The sequence below is a fragment of the Syngnathus leptorhynchus genome, chromosome 15 (assembly GCF_054491065.1).
Source record: "Syngnathus leptorhynchus isolate UIUO chromosome 15, UIUO_Slep, whole genome shotgun sequence".
NCBI lineage: Eukaryota > Metazoa > Chordata > Actinopteri > Syngnathiformes > Syngnathidae > Syngnathus > Syngnathus leptorhynchus.
Window position 1 is genome coordinate 6,009,759 of NC_141209.1, and position 18,445 is coordinate 6,028,203.

Consider the following 18,445-nt stretch of genomic DNA (forward strand, 5'->3'; position numbering starts at 1 on the left):
TTCACGATTTCCTTACCGACTGCAGGGAAAATTATGGTGATAATTCATAATCAATACCAAATAATTAACTAAATTTGCAACAGTTAATCCATTATGTCAAATGCTGCTACTAAACCCCAGAAATGTAAAATTCCATCTTTTATTTTCAGTGACAAATAAAATGTATTTGGGCTATTTACATATTTTACATGCATGAAGCAAAAACACAATACAACTGAGGTTACACGCTTCGGTTGATTTAAATTAATTTTGCTAGCAGTTTGTAAAAATTTAAGAGCAGTCTATGTAAGATTTTGCACACACACAAAAAAAACTGAACTAGTAACTGTTACATTAGTGCTCCAAATTTCTTCTGTCTTTTTACACTGTCCATCTTGTGAAATGTACTTTTTGCTATATGAAGTAGACTACCAGTGCCACGTCATTTAAAGTTTGACAGAGAAGGAGCTTCCACAGGAGCAGCCGTGATCAGCCTGGGGATTCTTGAGCACCTGGAAGGTGGCGCGGATGAGTTCTTGGGTAAAATCCACCGTGGCTCCTTTCACAAACTCCAGGCTATCCTGGTCCACAATGATGCCCACTCCATCCTGCTCAAACACTCTGATGGAAAGAGTATATTTCAAATATTTTCAATGTCATGGGGAAAAAAGGACATGCTATACCTGTCTTCTTCGCTCCGGTCAGAATCAACTGAAAACTTGTACTGGAAGCCAGAGCAGCCTCCTCCTTCCACATGTATTCTTAGGTACTCTCCTTTCACCATGATCTCACCAAGTCTCTAAAATAAAATGGCAATGAGATTTAAAAGGACATATCATGGAAGATTGAAGATCCACTGTCAAATTCCACCTGTTCAATGAAATCTATGCAGTTGCTCACCTTGACACACGACTCAGTGAGCTGGACCTTTTCTTCAAGTTCTGACCTCTGCTGGTTAATAGCCTCACTGAAAGGTCGAAGGGTCACAGTGGGAATACGTTGAGGTCGTTGAAAGCATTGTTTTGTTGTGATGTTACCGAGGAGAGCAGAAACCCTGCAAAACATCACTGGTAGGTTAAACTGAATACAAATTACTGCGTGAGTCAATAGAACGACGAGCTGGTGAGTTAGCGCACGTCAGCCTGACGTTCTAAAGTTAAAATGCTCACAATATTATTCGATGTTGTTAAAAAATATGTCGTAATGTCATTCAGATAGACAAAAGCAAAATATTACCTGGCAAAGCTCAATACTTTGGATCTTGCCGCAGATAACATCGCTTGTGCACCTAGTGACATCTTCCATAACAAACAAACCGGAAACGGAAATCTTTTCGCACTAAACTTTATTAACAACACTACAGACGAACAATACAAGGACTGAGTTAGAAAATATTCATATTTCTTATTTCTTTCTCATCATTTTTATAATCTTATTTAAATGTTATATTGATATTTTATGTGTTTGTTGCATGAATAAAATGTATTCACGTGATTGGTTGGTACACATTTATGCGACCTTTATTTTGTCTGTAAGGCACAACAAATAATCTAACTTTATCGTCAAACTATCAATAATAACCAACTGTTGATTTAATATTTCCTTTACGTAAACCGTTATTTAATATAGTATAATAATTTGTATGGTTTGTTTCTTTTACGTCCTGTCTGTTTCATCTCCGTACGAATGCGTTAGACTAAATATAGAGAATACTTGAATCACGGGGCGTTGTTTTAATCTCGTGACATGAGGAAATAAAATGTGCTGGGCGGTTGTTTGCTACTATTCATCACTCTTTAACCACCGGGATAACTTCTGAAAAAGGGTACCGGTTATTTTAGTTGTCTTTATTTTTTTCTTTTTCTTTCAATCATGAGATGCTGAATTGCCAGGAGAAACAAAAATGTCGTGTTAGTGTCTGTGATTGGGTACTTAGTTGAACTGTGACTGACTTGATTGAGGAGAAAAAGTCGCAGATTGCAACGTTTTGTACTAAAAGATATTCCCGATACTTTTATATTTGTTTTCTATAGGTCGTCTCAACATGGATTTGAGAGCTGGTGTTGTTTTACTCTGCTTGATGGGGATCACCTGTGCAGAACTGGTCAAATACATAGACTGTGGTAAGTCACTACTGTTCAACTTACCTATAATTGATCTGATAGATTGATACTTAATTGATCTCCAGGGGAAAATCGGGTTTCCAGCAGCATTCATACTGTCTATGGTATATAAAAGACATGCTGATGACATGAGGTGCTCTGTTATTCACGAGTTGCTTTAATTCTAAAAAATAAAATAATGATCACCCTTCAATTTCCAATGTGATGGTTTTTTTTTTTAAGTATTTCAATCGGGCCTATTTGACCCTTAACAAAGTCAAGTTAATCAGTTAACCTAAAATGTTAGTGAGGAAACGGATGTTACAATAAAAAATAAAAAATAAAGTAAAAACATTTAGCACGTTCTAAAAAAAAAATTGGGAGCTGTAATAGGGGTAATTTTGACATATTATAAAATGGGATTAATTAACTGGGAGGGGAAGAAACGGCAAAATAAATGCAACAAATTAAAAATGATTATTGAACACTAATGTAAATATTTGGTGGGCCAGATTGTAGAATGATGTTTTAATCACTAAACCTCTCATATGCTTTCTGTCTTATCTTTAGGCTCTTCTACAGGCAAAGTGGTGACTGTGGACATTAGTCCTTGTCCCTCTCTGCCTTGCCAGCTGCATAAAGGACAGTCTTATAGTGTCAATGTGACATTCAACAGCGGTGAGTAGTCCTTAATGATTTTCTAAGTCTTCTCTCAGTCTTATCTTCATTTGTGTTTGTTTTCTGTAGCTGTGCAAAGCCAGACAAGCAAAGCCTTGGTCCACGGTGTCATCGCCGGGGTACCCGTCCCTTTCCCGATTCCTATCGAGGATGGCTGCAAATCTGGAATCCAATGTCCCATCAAGAAGCAGCAAAGCTATCACTATCAGAACACACTGCCTGTCAAGGCTCTGTATCCTGCGGTAAGCACAGATTTTCAAGTATTGACAGCGTGATTTTTCTTTTCTCATGAAGGGGAACTGCGAGTGCTACTAAATTATTTGAATGATGTAGTAATTACAATTTATAAAGGATTAAGTGTCAAATGACCCTTGACACTTACCCTAAAATACGTATTTGCCTTTGAACGGTTCAAATTGTAAGGGTCCTAATATGGTTCCTGTTTAAAGGGTGAATAAGCACAGGCCATTTTCACTTCCTTTCATTTTTAAAAACTGCCTTCACAAAAGGCTGCTGGTTTCACTTCAAACTTTTCGGTTTCTTCTGTTCAACTTTCAGATAAAGCTGGTGGTCGAGTGGGAACTGAGAGATGATGAAAACCAAGATCTGTTCTGCATTAAGTTTCCTGTACAGATTGTTTGAAATAATTAATCTGCACATTTTATTAAAAAAAAAAAAAAAGGGACTCGACCAGTAAAGGATTCTACATAGAAATAGTTGTTTTACTTACTCTGCAAACTGATTTTATAATGCTTATTTTTGCACACCAGTATTTAGAATAATATGTTGCAGACAAGATTCGTCAAACGTTTTGATTTGGAAACTCTTGATTCAGCCGCTACATTGTCCTAACGGCTGCTATGTAGTCTGAATTTACACAGCGATCATTTCAAGCTGCTCAGACTTTTGTAATTTCTTACTGTCTATTTAGAATTTGGAAACCTGTAAATGTAATGAAAATAAAGAATGATCTCAATGTTGTGCGCAATTGACTGGAAAATACAGTAAATAGAAAAAAAACCTAGAACATTCCTTGAGAAACTTGTATTGGTCAGCTCAAAGGCCAGCAGCAAGAAACGGGGACACAATGAAACATCCTCAATCCACATTTGATTTCAGAAAAAAAAAAAAATCACAAAAGATTAATACTAAAAGCCAAACTGCTATTCACGGCATTGTGCTGTATTATATTAAATCAACAGAACTCTCAAACTAGCTTTGTTACATTTTGACATGCCTTTTCTAACATGGTAAATAAAGGTAGATAAAGAGGTATGTTGTACTTCTCTAACCAAACGGTCATTAAGGCAGAATATTTGTGGAATGAGGAAAGAGATTCCGCTTTGGTGCTGGAACTATTTTGGGGAATTTGAACAAAGCAGTCACCAGGGTCACAGCATCAGTTGGATTTGCATTGCAAGGAGTACAAAAAGATGGAGAAGTTGTATGCACTGCATAAAGCTGGAATAGTTTTCCACAGCAAAGTCAACAGCACAACATTGCGGGTGAGCCCAAGCAGCCAGTCAGGAATGAACTAACATGAAGTCAATAGATGATAAGGAGCAAAAGATCATTGATAGGGCAAAGAAACTGCAAAATATATCCTTGTTTTGAGCAATTGTGAAGCACTTTTGACTTATATTGCCATCTATGAAAAGCGTTTGACGGATTATCGCGAGAACAGGTGGGCTGCATTGCTCCTTTTCGAATTAGCTCATTACAAAGCGACCTGCTTTGTTGTCACTGTCCATTTTGTTTGAGACTTTCAAGCCGCTGGAGCAAAGCATTCCCAAAGGCTTCTCTGTAGCCTGGACTCAAGTTGTCCAAAAGCGAGTAAACTGTCTCATGGTACTGAGTACTCAGGTCCTCGTCCACTTCGTTAAAAGCGTAACCCACCACCTATTTGGACAGGACAAAAAAAATGAGTGTTACCGTTATTCATGTATCATTGTATAATATAATATAAATCATATCAAGTAAATAATATAAAAAGTGAAATGGAGCCTTATAAAAGAAATCTTACTCTTAGTCCTGCTTCTGTAAGCTCCAAACAATAGCGGTTGCCCTCTCTAGTCTCCACATTGATATAAGCCACGTCGGATGAATTGTTGAGGTTTTTGGACACGTGCATTTGGGCCACAGCGAAAAGGACGTCGTTGACCACGGCATCAGCCTCCAGTCTCATATCCTTGACGTCGCACAGCTCAACACATTCGTCTTCGAATGCGGACACCATGGGGTCCTCGGGCTGACAGTCTACTTCCATTCCCTGTAACAAATGCACATTCATACACACACACACACACACACACACAATGAGTCACTGCAGTGTCATTAAAACATAAGTTCTGCTTTACAAGACAAGAACTATGACCTGTGCAAAGTTTTTTTTTTTTAATTGATGTGATATGATCACAAGGCTGAATGGCTCCTGTTGAGGGATTTGTGGACTATTTGCTGACGGTGATATTGTTGGAGCCTGGCTGATTTGGTCAGTCAATGTAGAAACTACAAAAATAAATGGAAAAATTGTTGGTTAGAAAAATGTTTGATGATCACATTGAAAATGGCACAATATGAATAAGAACCTGCTGTACTGATGTGTTTGGAGAAATCTTGCAGATAGACACAGCTAAAACTACACAAAAAGCACGTTTGTGGAATGTTTTGGAACTTTTAAAATAATTTTGTGTACATTATAAAATGTGTTATTTCTCTTTTTACAATGTTAGATATCTTGCTTTCAAGCAACGAGTGTGTGACGTCATTCACAACGGAGAGTTCCGATTTACGAGGTTACGAGAAGGCAACATATGAGTCCAATACTCTGCAAAAATTAAAAATACTGTAGTGTTAATATATCCGCTTGTCCGAAAGCAACTGTAACGTTTTTAGTAACAAGCATTACATTACAAACCATCAATCAAATTAAAAGTGACACTTTGCCTCGTTTCTCACGTCTCGAGCGATCAGTAAACAAACCTAAACAGTGTAGGCCACAAGTGCATTTGCATAGTGCAGCACATTAGTTTCATTTTATTACAAAAGAATGGCCATGAAATACGTATTTATATTCTAAACAAAAACATGCGTGCATTATCCTCACCTCGGGTTGTGCTCCCGTGGAAGCTTCCAGTCCACAGAGTGGGGGTGGGTGAGGTTGATCGTCGATCGTTACTTTGTAGATAATTAAAACCACCCCATTACATACTAATACCGTTTTAAAATGTCTAAGTTTGTATCAAATGGATTACGTTTTAAAATAAAAACTCAATAAAGTAAGTGTGCCATACGCGATACCGCCATGTTATGACGCAACTGGTCCCGCCCCATCATCTAAGGTTAGATTCAATGGAAAGCAATCTATTGGTTGGGAAAGAAGATAGGCGGGATTTTACTGTATTACCATCATTCAATTGGCTTTTTTAATTGATTGAAAGTTAGCCAAACCAATCGAACGTGACGTCTTTGACTGTTACTTTGTTCGATCTGCCGCTCCAACCTACCATCTTGAGAAGTGTGTGTGACGGCTCAGTTGATGCGGAGTCATGAGAGTGTTTGTAAACAACGCATTTAGAAGGTAATTTAACAGTCACGCTATTTCCTCCAACTCTTCTAATTAATTTCATTTCACGCCCTATTTCTTTACATGCGTGACTCGGTGACACTGTTGTGACATGTTATGCTAAATAGTTTGACCAATAGCGTATTTTAAGCTTTTAAAGCAACTAAGCAGCGAGTGTAGTGCTTAAACCTTAGCAACGTGTTAGCCGGTGTGATAACGTTGACGGTACAATAATATGTTAGCTAGCTTGACCGCCTTCACACTCGTTAGCCCGGACCGTTAGCAAATAACCATATGTCTTTGTCTCCTGTCGTGACAGCACTGCTCCAAGCAGTGAATGACTAGCAGTATATATCGGCATGCTAAAAAAAAGCTAGTTGACAAGTGCGTTTGCCCCAGTTACGATCAATAAGCTATTAACGGTCGTGTGGCGCAATAGGCTGTATGCGCTAACCTCTTTTAAGTTGCCAAGTAATTGAATAAGTGTGTGGTAAACGTGTATCAAAGCACATTGTTTGTTTATTTTGTGCAGGAAACTGGAGTCTGAGCCCTGCCTTCATTCATCTTTGAGTACCATCATATCCTCCATCATTGTGGGATGTGAAGGATGTCAGAACTCATATGGTTTGATTTCATTCAGTCGACGGGATGGCACAACTGATTCATTCCTAACAGTCATTCTGTCAAACACATTTTAGCCAGAGGGCTTTAAATAGATAGACCTTCCTTTTTATCTTTGCACTTTACCGCACGCGGGTTGAGTCAGGATGCCTTGGCCATTTTCCGAGTCCATTAAGAAGCGGGCCTGTCGCTACCTCTTGCATCGGTACCTTGGCAACTTCCTGCAGGAAAAATTAAGTTTGGATCAGCTCAGTTTAGATCTCTACCAAGGCACTGGATCACTGGCACAAGTTCCCCTGGATAAGTGGGTATGTTCATTTTAAGACATTCAGTAAACATACAATCTGCAGTGACCTGAATTGAAGTTAGCAGATTTTGTCTTTCAGTCACTTAATGAGCTCCTAGAGACGGCAGATGCTCCCTTTGAGATTATCGCGGGCTTCATCCAGACGATTTCTCTAACCGTACCATGGGCTGCTTTGCTGCATGAGAACTGTGCTCTTGAGGTCAAAGGTTTGGAGATGGTGTTTAGACCAAGGCCAAGAGTAGGTAAGCAGGTTTTAAGACAAAAGTTGAGAAAAAGCATGACATTTTGTTCGTCATTTCTCTATTTAAAAACTTTAATGTGTATTTTTTCTTTTTTTTCAGCATCTGGCACTGAGCCCATGTACTGGTCCAGTTTCATGACGAGCAGCATGCAACTCGCCAAAGAGTGTCTGAGCCAGAAGCTCACTGATGATACGGGAGAGAGCTTTCAGCCATTTGAAGGACTAGAGAAGTTCGCTGAAACAATAGAAACTGGTACATCTGGGAAAGCCTCGGGGGGCGCTTGCAAAAATAGCGAGAATGAAGATACACTGTAATCACTGTTTGAATTCTTTGTCTTGTAGTTCTCAGAAGAGTCAAAGTGACATTTCTTGATACTGTTCTGAGGGTTGAACATGTTCCAGAAAATTCCAAAACTGGAATTGCGCTTGAGGTTCGAATAAACAAGTAAGTTGCTGCCCGTGTTTAAAACACCAGTTGTAGGAATTTAGATGGTCAGGGTTAGTGGAAAAAATAATTTGCTTTTTTTTTTTTTTTTTTAATAAGGTTCCTACTCGGTTCCTTGTACAGGGTTGAGGAAGTCTTTGACTGTGACAGTTATGACTGAGATCAACTTTCAGTGCTTGTTGTATTTTTGTGGATTCCTTTTTTTATTTTTATTTTGTCCTGCCTTTTATGTACAGGATTTTTTATTCCGACGAAACTGGGGAGGAAACCTCAAGTGTGAATGTGCATCAACCAATCACATTTGCGCACAAAAAGCTACAGATGGAAGGCATCACTGTATTTTGGGATGAGTTCACTGATTTTAAATCTTCACCACTTCCAACGGTTTGTCTTTTTACATTCCGGATGAACTAATCGCATGTACCTGCAGCTAGTCAATGAATGCCCTTTTTGTTTGACTTTTTTGACAGGAAACGGAGCCAAAACTCTCTCCCAGCTGGAATCCCAAAATCATTTACGAACCTCATCCACAGTTCACAGAGACTATTTCCTCGACAGCACCCTTTCAACCTGTGCAGGTTGGGAGTCTCGGTGGTAAAATTGAACTGTCCCTCACACTGAAAAACAATCTGGCCATGCCTGGAGCAAAGGTGAGTCAATGAAGGTTTGTGTTACGTATATCAAAAAGTTGAGAAATTTGATTTTGGTATTGATGTTCATTGACAAGAGGCCAAGTAATGTTTCTTTGCTTGACAGCTGGATGTTGCCGGGCACGTTGACACACTGCTCATTTTGCTTTCACCACGTCAAGTCCATCTACTTCTGGACTTGTTTGGAGCATTTTCCTTTGAACGTGAGTGCCTGTTAGTAAATGAACTGTCCTGCCGTAACGTCACTGAGTGTTTAATTTAACTGTTTGAATGTCTCTGCTTTTGCCTGAAGGTGCACAAGAATGGGCCAAGGACAAAAAGAGTCGACCCATGCAGCAAGAGGATGAGTACCGACTCCACATGGAATTAAACCGCTGTCTGAAGAAGGACACCGCAATGGCAGGAGCAGAGGCAGAACTTTTTGAGAGTCAGACGACTCGAACTGTTTCTAGTCGAGGTTTGATTGAAATGATCCTTCATTCTTTTTTCTTTTAAGGATGTCAAGTATCAGCTGTTATATTGGATTTTTTTTTTTTTTCTGTAAACCTGTGGTCGGAGCAGATGATGTCTTCTTCTCCATGGCTGACATGGATATGTCCCACAGCTTGTCGTCCCTCCCTCCTTTGGGGGAACCACCCACTGTGGATTTGGATTTGTCACTCAATAGTAACTATTCCGCTTCTCCGGGAGAATCGCCGTCGGGAAACAAGACTGTAAGTCAGGCTCATTACTTACATGGATAAAATCAGATTCAGAGCCATTCGCTGATCTTGGTTGTGTATATATTCCAATGAACTTGAACTGTGTTTTTAATCGGTGTCAATGTGTTTTTGTGACATTAGGCTTTGTGGGACGATTACATGGACGTACTACGACAAAGAGAGAAGCAGATTCCTGGAAAGTCTCGCGACTCTCAACTCCCTCAAACGTTATTACGACAAGTTTGTAAGTGTGGGCAAACACAAGAGAATGTCGTGTCTACGATGGAAAAAGTCTTGCGTGTTCATTTTGCTGAGTGAAACTACTGAAATTGAATCATCCTGATGATCATGTTTGCTTTCAGCACATCCATCCAAAACCCACGGTGATGAGTCAAGACCAGAGTTGGTTTTAAGTCTGACACTGAGCAGTTTGGCAATCTCAATCCTCCACATTGACCCGTTGCCACCACTAGATGTGTCCCCGGGTCCGCTGGACCCTATGACTGCACATTTCTTCAGCGTGCTGGGCCCGAGTCACCTCGACCCAGCTGCCTTCCTTCAGTCCCGATCAGTTTTTAATCACGCATGTCCCCAAGATCACCTCAGGTGAGCATTCTTTAAATTTGTATTGCCGTGTTATGTCTTGTTAAATGTTAAAATTCTCGAACCCTTTTTAACACTTTTTATTGGTCAATAATTTGGAAAAGTAACACCACACTGGTGGACTGACCAATGTTATAGATTTGTAAACCAATATGAAAGGAAGCCCTTGAGAAGGAAGTCCAGAAAAAACTCAAGGTAACATGTTGCATTTGCAGGTTTGTGGGCCAAGGTCTCAAGATAATCTATGAGCACTGTCAGGGATCCAGCCTGCGGACTTTCAGCACCGATGTCTCCCTTGACCAAATGGAGCTGCTGGAGTGTCTGTTCCCTTCAGAGCCCAACACGGCCGGCTCTCAGAGAGGCATTCAATACACCGAGGTCAGCGAGGCAACGCTGAGTTCAGCACATGCTCTGCATGCATTTTTTGGGGGGTGAATTCACAGCATGACACTCACACGTTTCTGTCACAACTCAGCTCCTGACGTTTAGCACTGCAGCCAGCGGCAGCGCACCACTTAGTACCTGCTTTCACCTGCTTTACAAACAGGCCGAGCGCAGAGGCCCCCAGGTAAATGCAAAATAAAACAAACGCAGCCTTCGTAGTCGGTAGTCACATTTACAGCGCACTTGTCAGAGTGGCTCGCTTAGCTTGAACTTTATCTCTGCAGGGTGGCCAAGTGCGACTCAGCACCATCCCCAGAAAAGCTGAGGTGCTGGTCGAACTAGGCCCCGTGCGCTCCGAGCTCGACATCAGTATTGTGGACCGTCTCAATTCTGTACTGCAACCTCAGAAGCTGGCCACCACGGAGATGATGACCTCACACATGTACACGTCCTATAATAAACATATCAGCTTGGTAAGATGAGTGAAAATCTACACTGATTTCAACATTTTTACCCCTCTGACATTGATAGTCTTTGTAAAGAGGCAGAATTTGTGATTCTGCTCTGTGTTGGACGTCAATCGATTGTGCAGATTGCGCTGTGGTTTGCGTTTTTGCAGCATAAGGCCTTTGCAGAGGTTTTTCTCGACGACAGCCGCACCCCATCCAGCTGTCACGTGTCACTGACCGTCAACGCACCAACGGCGGGCGTTGCGGTCCGGTTCCCCATTCCCGATCTGCGCTCCGATCAGGAGAGAGGTCCCTGGTTTAAAAAGTCCTTGCAGAAAGAAGTCATGTACCTGGAGCTGGAAGAACTGGAATTTAAAACCGAATTTAGGGCTGGGAGCACGCCAGATCAAACCAAGATGGAGCTCACCTTCAGGGAGCTTATTGGTATGATGTCAAAAGTCAAAAACGTTGCCATATTACTCCCAGAGTCCTCCCTAAGTGTGTTTTGCTTCAATTGCCTTCCACAGGCAGGTTTCAGGAGGAGCTGGATCAACCAGCCGCCAGGTTCCTCAGAGTGTCCCACACCATGGACGGAGACATGACAACATCTGAGAGTGCGAAATTTGATTGGCCACGGTAGGTTTTAGCTTGACATCCTTGTCTTGCACGTCACCTCCAAATGACGGCGCACTTTCCCACCAGTGTCGTGTTGAAAGTGAACCCCACGGCGGTGCACTCGATCCTTGAACGTGTGACGGCCGAAGATGAAGAAGGGGCCGAGGACAATTTCCTTGAGGAGGAAGAGGAGAGTGGTGCCCACTCACTGAAGGATTTTTGTGACTTTGGGAAACCAGAGCCATCACCCTTTTCTTCTCGGCGGGTTATGTACGAGAACGAAGAGGTCGGTGCCACCTTCGTGAAACTTGCTATGCATCAATGTTCAAACCGCAACATTAGCATCACTTTCAAAACATTTTTTTGTTTCCAGATGGTCATTCCCGGTGATGTTGGCGAGATGACCGAGTTCCAAGAGAAAACTATGAACAATTCTCGTTTTGTCCTCGACCTGTGTTTCCCCAATGTGCAATTATCTTTACCCAGCAAAGCGTTTTATGAAAAGCTACACAATAGGTAAGTGCTAAAAAAGATTGTTCATCCGCGTATCACATCCTTGAAACAAACCCTCCAGATAATATTCTGTACCTATCACAATAACAAAAGTTGATATTTTTTAATGCTTGTTAAGATTAATGTTTACTATTCCACAATAACTGGACATACTTCACCACATTTCAGAATCAACAATGACCTCCTGCTGTGGGAGCCCACTGCCCCTTCGCCTGTGGAAACGGTAGATAGCATGCCATATGGCGTTGGTCTCTCTGTCGCCAGTCAGTTGATCAACACTTACACGGAAGACAGCTTCACCCAATTTCGCTCGACTGGACCTGAGGGTGAGACGGCTCATACCCCTGAATATTGTGTGCAGCCTCTCATTTTTCAAAGAAATTGTTGAACGCAAGCAGACATTTTGAGATTTTCTTTTGTGTTGTGCTTTTAGAAGATACCAGTGGTTCCGATGACGAGTACATGCACTACAACTCTGCTTCCTCTGATCGAGGATTCAGGTCTCACAAGAAAAAAAATCCCAAAATTCAGAGTAAAAGCTCCCAAAGCCTGTTCTCTGTCATCATCAATGTCAACCATGGTTTGGTTGCGCTTCAAACTAACGCTAAGGTACGTTGATCGCAAAATACCGTTTTGTCATACTTTTATTCATATCATACTTTGTAAGTTTTTGGCAATCTTTTTTCCTAGAAGGAGGATAAAACACTACTGAAAAACAAACACGGGGAATTCTGGCTAGAAGTGAAAAATGCGGTGCTGTACAGTGTTACACAGCACGAAGGCTTTAAAGACCAACACTATGTCTGCTTCCACACCACTAATAGTTCCTTGTATCACCAAGGTAACCACTCGCATTTTGAAATGTTTCACCGGAATGTAGCTGAGCTCCAGTTTTGTTTCTGTACGCAGGAGTTGTAGATGGAAGCCCCGCCTCCTCGGATATAAAGTTGCCATTCAGGTCACATCCACACTGGCTGGAACCAACCATCTACCAATCAGAGTCACCTTCGGAGAGATCTTCGACGCCGTCGGAGGGTATTGGCTTGGAGGCCCGCAGTATGGTGTCCGTTGCCGTCAAGATCTCATCGCAAAATGCCGATCGCAGCTTCAAGGTAGGCTGTGAGGGTTAAGTCTTGAAAAGCTTTCAAATCGTTTTCAAAAAACACCGATAAGCATTCACACTTGCAATTTATTGGAAGTATTTTAAGCGTTACTGCACGATTGTGATTTATTTTTGCACACAGGAATTTTTGGTTGCTATTGGAGTGAGAGGAGCAACAGTCCAGCACAGAATGGTTCCTCCCAACCTGGGCTGGTATGATCAGGTAGCTACTCAACTCTCACATCTAGATGACTTGATGTCATATATACAAGTGAAAACCAAAGGTCAATTTATTTGCCCCAGATGGTCGACTTTTTGAATGTGTCCGACGAGCCTGTTTTGGGTTACGCTCCTCCCACGTCTGTAAGCACCCTCCATCTACATTTGTGGAACTGCTCCCTGGACTACAGGTAAAGGAGATGGGTGTGTCTGCCTCATTTTCCATATTCAAATGTGTTTTTTATTTTCGGACAGACCTTCTTATTTACCTCTGAGATCGTTGCTGGTGGTGGAAACATTTAGCATCTCCAGCAGTGTCTCGATAGACAACTCTTCTTCAACACTCAGGTATGACATGACCATGAAATTAACGGTTCTGATACTGCAGCAGAGTGAAACCAGTAACTCTGTTCCAGGATCATCTTGGATGAAGCCGCTCTGTTCCTCTCAGACAAGTGTAATGCCGTTTCTGTCAATTTAGCACGCGGTAAGTCGATCTTCGATGAAAGGAATCTTTGAGAGGATTTTAAGGGGTGCACGTCTCGTTGTTTTGCTTCCAGACTATGTCCAAGTGGTAGACATGGGAACTCTAGAACTGCGAATCACTGCCGTCAAACCTGGCGTGGATGGCAAACTGGTAGGAGGTTGACATTCCGAAATGACTTTAAGGATCTTGAATTTTTCACACTTTTCTTCTCGTGTAGACCGAGCCGAGATTTGAGCTTCGATGCTCCAGCGACGTCATCCACATCAGAACATGCGCCGACTCCTGTGCTGCCCTCATGAACCTAATCCAGTACATTGCCAGCTATGGAGATTTGCTTCCTCCTGCTGAGCCAGAGGCCAAGCAAAGCAGTTCCACACAAAAAAACAAGGTTAGCATTCAGGACAGCATTCATCATGACCAAACTACACAAGAATCCTAAAGCGTTACATTTCTGGAGATGTTTAATCTGAGCGTCTGGCCGGACAGGCAGAGTTTCCCAGCCGGCTCGTCGCTCAGATCCCGCTGCTAGCTGAGACCGAGCAGCAGATTTTGCAGGATCTGATGAGCGAAGCGATGGAGGAAACCGACGTGCAGCATGCTCCCGTGGTGCAACAGAACGGTAACGTTTTGATTCAGAACGATTCTCCCTTCGCACTATTTGATGCCATACTATTCATATTTGATCAAATTTGTAGGTGGTCGAGAGGAGAGGAATCGCAATCTTGAGCCCCCTCGCTCTGACTTGTTCCTGTTCCCAGATGAGAGTGGGAATTCTGTCCACGATGCCAGCCCCACCTGCCCCATTCTTCACTCTCCTCTCATCACGCCTGTTTCCAACCTGGCACAGGAGACTGACGACTTCTGTATCCTGGAGACGCCCAGTTCCAGATTGCAGGTTAGCATGTGTTGATTGCATAATAGCCAAAAGTCAACAAACTTGAGGTAGATGATTACAGCTTCATTTTGTGTCAGTGGAGATCTAGTGCTGTTGTGTATAACGTGGGGTCATCACGAGTAACAATGCGTTTCAGGATGTGGATCAGGAGCCCGTCGTAAAGCTGCTCACCTCCGAACCGGTGCAAATCCGCTACGATCACTTCAATCAACCTCTGGATGGAAGCGATTCTAGTCGCGGAGCCTTGAATTTTCCCATCCCGGAGGTGCGTTACCTCATTAAGGAGATCTCCATTGTGTGGCACCTCTATGGTGGCAAAGATTTTGGCCGTGTTACCTTCACAGCTTCTCCTGCCAGAAGTCGGGGGTGAGTAAAGAATGTTTTTAACTATGATTATTATTATTATTATTTCTAATTCCAAAGATAAAGCAACAGAAACATGTTTATCTTTTCTTTGCAATTCAGTACTACTCCCCACAGTTCCCCCTCCCAAACACCAGTTCGACAAGCCAGAGTTTCAGGACGCACTGGAGGAGGAAAAGGAAGAAACCCCGATGTCCTCATGGAAATACAACTCAGCAAAGTAATTTTACATCTCAGTTATCTTCCCCTTTAGAGAGCTAAATAAGGTGACCCAGTTAACATTAGCACCAAACATCACACCAGTGACCACTTTGTTTTCACCCTCAGGTGAGATTTCAACACGAGGTGTACCCACAAGAGCAGGAGGCTTCAGGATCACCAGGAGAGCAGCCTGTATCTCGCCAGGTGTTTGTTGTGCAAGATTTGGAGATCCGAGACAGACTGGCAAGCTCCCAGATGAATAAGTTCCTCTACTTGTACTCCAGCAAAGAAATGCCCCGTAAGGCTCATTCCAACATGGTGAGAGGAAGCAGGACACGTGCATTCACGTCTCGAAGTGTCATCGTGGCCGATGATAACTTACTTGCTTTCTGTTGCTTAGTTGACAGTTAAAGCACTGCACATGTGTCCTGAGTCCGGCCAGGCTCCGCAAGAATGCTGCTTACGTGTTTCCCTGATGCCTCTCCGCCTCAATATCGATCAGGTAAAGCTTGTTTGTTTTTTTGGAATGACAAAAATATATATTTTTTAAACATTTTGTTTTTGTTTCTTTGAAGGACGCACTCTTCTTCCTCAAAGACTTCTTCACTAGTCTTTCCACAGAAGTGGAGTTTTTCTCCCCACCTAGTCAAGATGGTAAATAATTCAATTTCGTCATCAACAGCCTTTTTAAATGATTAATGATTTAAAAATTGCCCGACTAAAGCATTTCATCCCACCGCAGTGAGTGCCTCCGTGAAGAAAGCTTCTGCCCCGGAGATCTCATGCAGCTTCTCCAAGCATGCTGCCACTAACCAGAACCCAGCACCTATCATCTCTGTGCCCGCACAGAGACATTTGAGTCAAAATGGATTCGCCGTCTGTAGCCGGGAGGATGTCGGGGACGGTGACGCATCCGCCGCTTTGTTCTCCGACCAGCCCATATTCTTTAGGTTGCTGCCAGATAAATTGAATCAATCATAAAGAGATGAAAGGGTCTTTACAGAGCCACTTAATTGACTCTTCTTTTATGCCACAGGGAGTTCAGGTTCACCTCTGAAGTTCCTATTCGCTTGGATTATCATGGAAAACACGTCTCATTGGAGCAGGTACTAACTGACTCTTAAGGTTTTCAGTCTATTCCAGTCCTTGTTAGTTGACTGATTGCCATTCACTGTTTTTACTCCCAGGGAACATTTTCAGGCATCATTATCGGCTTGACGCAGCTCAACTGTTCAGAGCTCAAACTGAGACAGCTGTGCTACCGACAAGGGTATGTAGTTTTTTTTGTTTTGTTTTTTTAATTAGAGTTAAAACGTAAGGTTGTGCATGAATCAAAACTCAAGCAATTCAAAGTAAGTGAGTCATTGTTTATTAGATTTACTTTTTTTGTTTTTCATTCCAATTAGAAAAAGGTCAAATGTGAAAATGCATTCCATTCCTGAATTCTTTTTTAAATAGTCTTTATCCCCCCCCCCCCCCCCCCTGCCTTGGAACTGTCTTGCAGTTTATTAGGTGTGGATAAGCTCTTTTCCTATGCAATTAATGAGTGGCTTAACGACATAAAGAAAAACCAGCTTCCAGGCCTGCTGGGCGGAGTGGGGCCCATTCACTCGCTGGTCCAGCTGGGTAAATATTGCCTTCTATTGCATGAATACACCGCCATTCGCTTGTTGTTGTAATTAATGAAAGCTTTGTGGCCTGGTGTCAAACAGTTTTAAGTACATGTTCTTCCAGATGGATATGAACGATGCATAAATGTTCTGTTCAGTTCAGGGATTCCGGGACTTGGTGTGGCTCCCAATTGAGCAGTACAGAAAGGATGGTCGCATCGTGCGTGGCTTTCAACGTGGCACCGCCTCTTTTGGAACATCCACAGCTATGGCCGCCCTGGAGCTTACCAACAGGATGGTGCGGACCATTCAGGTAAACTGCTAATTCTGCTCTTCACAATTCCGATGGTCTAAATCGGACCTGTTTGACACAAGTAGAGACATTCTTTGAAGGTCTGGGACGAGATTAGTTTAGTCTGAGTTGTTAGTGAAAGTTGCAGGGTAAGTAGTGCGGGTACCTACACTGGCCAGAATTGTGTCACATGCAATTTAACTACAACTGAAAAATTACTTTGGATGAGCAAATGCTTTTATGATGATAGTGCGTTTCATTTTTTTTATTTTTTAGGCAGCAGCGGAGACCGCCTATGACATGGTGTCTCCGGTGACGACTGAGAGAGACACAAAGAGGGTAAAACGGTTCTCACACTACGGACTGGCCCATCAGCCCGTTGACCTGAGAGAAGGTGTAGCCAAAGCCTATACTGTAGTGAAAGAGGTAACCAGCTGACGTCGAGTACTCGCGTAACAGAACTGTTTCTTAACGCCGAACGGTTAACCTCGACAGGGAATCACAGATACAGCCCTGACCATCTACGACACGGCCACCCGGGAACACGAACAACGCGGCATGACCGGAGCAGTGGGCGGGGTTCTCCGTCAGTTGCCGCCGGCAGTGGTCAAGCCCCTCATCATGGCCACGGAAGCCACCTCCAACGTCCTGGGTGGAATGAGGAACCAGATTCACCCCGATGCCCGCCAGGAGGAGTCTCAAAAGTGGAGGCAAGGCGAGGAGTAATGGAGGAGAACATTTTCCCCGGTGTAAATAATGATCATCTCATGACAGTTGAGCTCACTCGTTCCTTCAGCAGTGCCTTCGCGATCATGCTTCTCAAACTCTGTTGAATCAAAAGGGACACATTCAAGTCATATCTGTACTGGGTTATGTCAACTTGTGAGGAAAATCTAAACATGTCATTATTAGGATGACATGTTGACAAGTTGTTTTGTTATTTTAGTCTGTCATTGGGTAATCTCACTTGTGACCCTGGATTGAAAGTACACGTGTTGTACGTGGACTTTAGTATTTACTGTAAATAGTCTCATTTGTACCATTTCATGCAAATTTATGAAAAGGAATGTAGGATGTGATAACAGTTATGTAAAGTTACAGCACTTTTGAGGAACTTGAAGGGTTACTGCTTGTCGAAAATGATAATGCACAGGATAGGGGCAGCTTTTTATTTTTATTTTTTTTGTGAGTAAATATCCAGCCGTCAACTTTGTCAGGTTTCCAGTAGTAGCTGCTTTAACTGTTCAAACCAAATTTGGAAATGTCTTCAATTTGTTTTTGATCCAAAGTCTTAAAATATTGCTATATTTTTTCGGTCTTCTGTATTTTCTCCACCATGCCATGGGCTGCACTCAACTTGATTTCTTTGAAAGTAACTATTGTACATATATGTACAGTTCATTCTTGACTTTGTATTAAAAAG

General features: G+C 42.3%; 4 protein-coding genes across 7 annotated transcripts; 2 read left to right on the top strand and 2 right to left on the bottom strand.

Moving 5' to 3' along the window:
- Positions 1–125: 125 nt before the first annotated feature.
- Positions 126–1,352, bottom strand: isca2 (iron-sulfur cluster assembly 2). Its single transcript, XM_085931519.1, has 4 exons — positions 1,216–1,352; positions 880–1,033; positions 663–778; positions 126–600 (listed from the first exon to the last, which is right to left on the bottom strand). The coding sequence occupies exons 1-4, from the start codon at positions 1,275–1,277 to the stop codon at positions 426–428; spliced, it is 507 nt and encodes a 168-aa protein (XP_085787645.1). The 5' UTR covers positions 1,278–1,352; the 3' UTR covers positions 126–425.
- Positions 1,353–1,650: 298 nt separating this feature from the next.
- On the top strand, positions 1,651–3,735 carry LOC147045337 (NPC intracellular cholesterol transporter 2-like). The gene is made up of 5 exons (XM_085931521.1): positions 1,651–1,804; positions 2,013–2,102; positions 2,652–2,759; positions 2,829–3,001; positions 3,318–3,735. Exons 2-5 carry the CDS (start codon positions 2,024–2,026, stop codon positions 3,399–3,401), a joined length of 444 nt encoding a protein of 147 aa, XP_085787647.1. The 5' UTR covers positions 1,651–1,804; positions 2,013–2,023; the 3' UTR covers positions 3,402–3,735.
- On the bottom strand, positions 3,722–6,120 carry gskip (gsk3b interacting protein). The gene is made up of 4 exons (XM_085931522.1): positions 5,866–6,120; positions 5,134–5,267; positions 4,783–5,028; positions 3,722–4,658 (listed from the first exon to the last, which is right to left on the bottom strand). The coding sequence occupies exons 3-4, from the start codon at positions 5,023–5,025 to the stop codon at positions 4,500–4,502; spliced, it is 402 nt and encodes a 133-aa protein (XP_085787648.1). The 5' UTR covers positions 5,026–5,028; positions 5,134–5,267; positions 5,866–6,120; the 3' UTR covers positions 3,722–4,499.
- A 100-nt stretch (positions 6,121–6,220) lies between these two features.
- atg2b (autophagy related 2B) lies at positions 6,221–18,440 on the top strand. 4 transcript variants are annotated; one of them, XM_085931515.1, is made up of 43 exons: positions 6,221–6,339; positions 6,857–7,253; positions 7,332–7,494; positions 7,594–7,746; positions 7,836–7,938; positions 8,175–8,322; positions 8,409–8,588; positions 8,695–8,791; positions 8,881–9,045; positions 9,150–9,301; positions 9,431–9,533; positions 9,652–9,895; positions 10,108–10,270; positions 10,368–10,460; positions 10,561–10,749; positions 10,896–11,169; positions 11,253–11,361; positions 11,428–11,626; positions 11,714–11,856; positions 12,022–12,179; positions 12,287–12,462; positions 12,544–12,694; positions 12,763–12,965; positions 13,098–13,178; positions 13,259–13,365; positions 13,430–13,522; positions 13,591–13,661; positions 13,735–13,811; positions 13,879–14,049; positions 14,148–14,280; positions 14,357–14,556; positions 14,693–14,922; positions 15,022–15,139; positions 15,247–15,438; positions 15,521–15,622; positions 15,696–15,774; positions 15,863–16,070; positions 16,157–16,226; positions 16,308–16,390; positions 16,625–16,746; positions 16,889–17,043; positions 17,299–17,448; positions 17,518–18,440. In XM_085931515.1, exons 2-43 carry the CDS (start codon positions 7,092–7,094, stop codon positions 17,746–17,748), a joined length of 6,201 nt encoding a protein of 2,066 aa, XP_085787641.1. In that variant the 5' UTR covers positions 6,221–6,339; positions 6,857–7,091; the 3' UTR covers positions 17,749–18,440. The 4 variants fall into 4 exon arrangements, with proteins under 4 accessions (XP_085787641.1, XP_085787643.1, XP_085787642.1 ...); XM_085931517.1 differs by having other exon boundaries at positions 14,420–14,556; XM_085931516.1 differs by having other exon boundaries at positions 12,547–12,694.
- Positions 18,441–18,445: the final 5 nt, after the last annotated feature.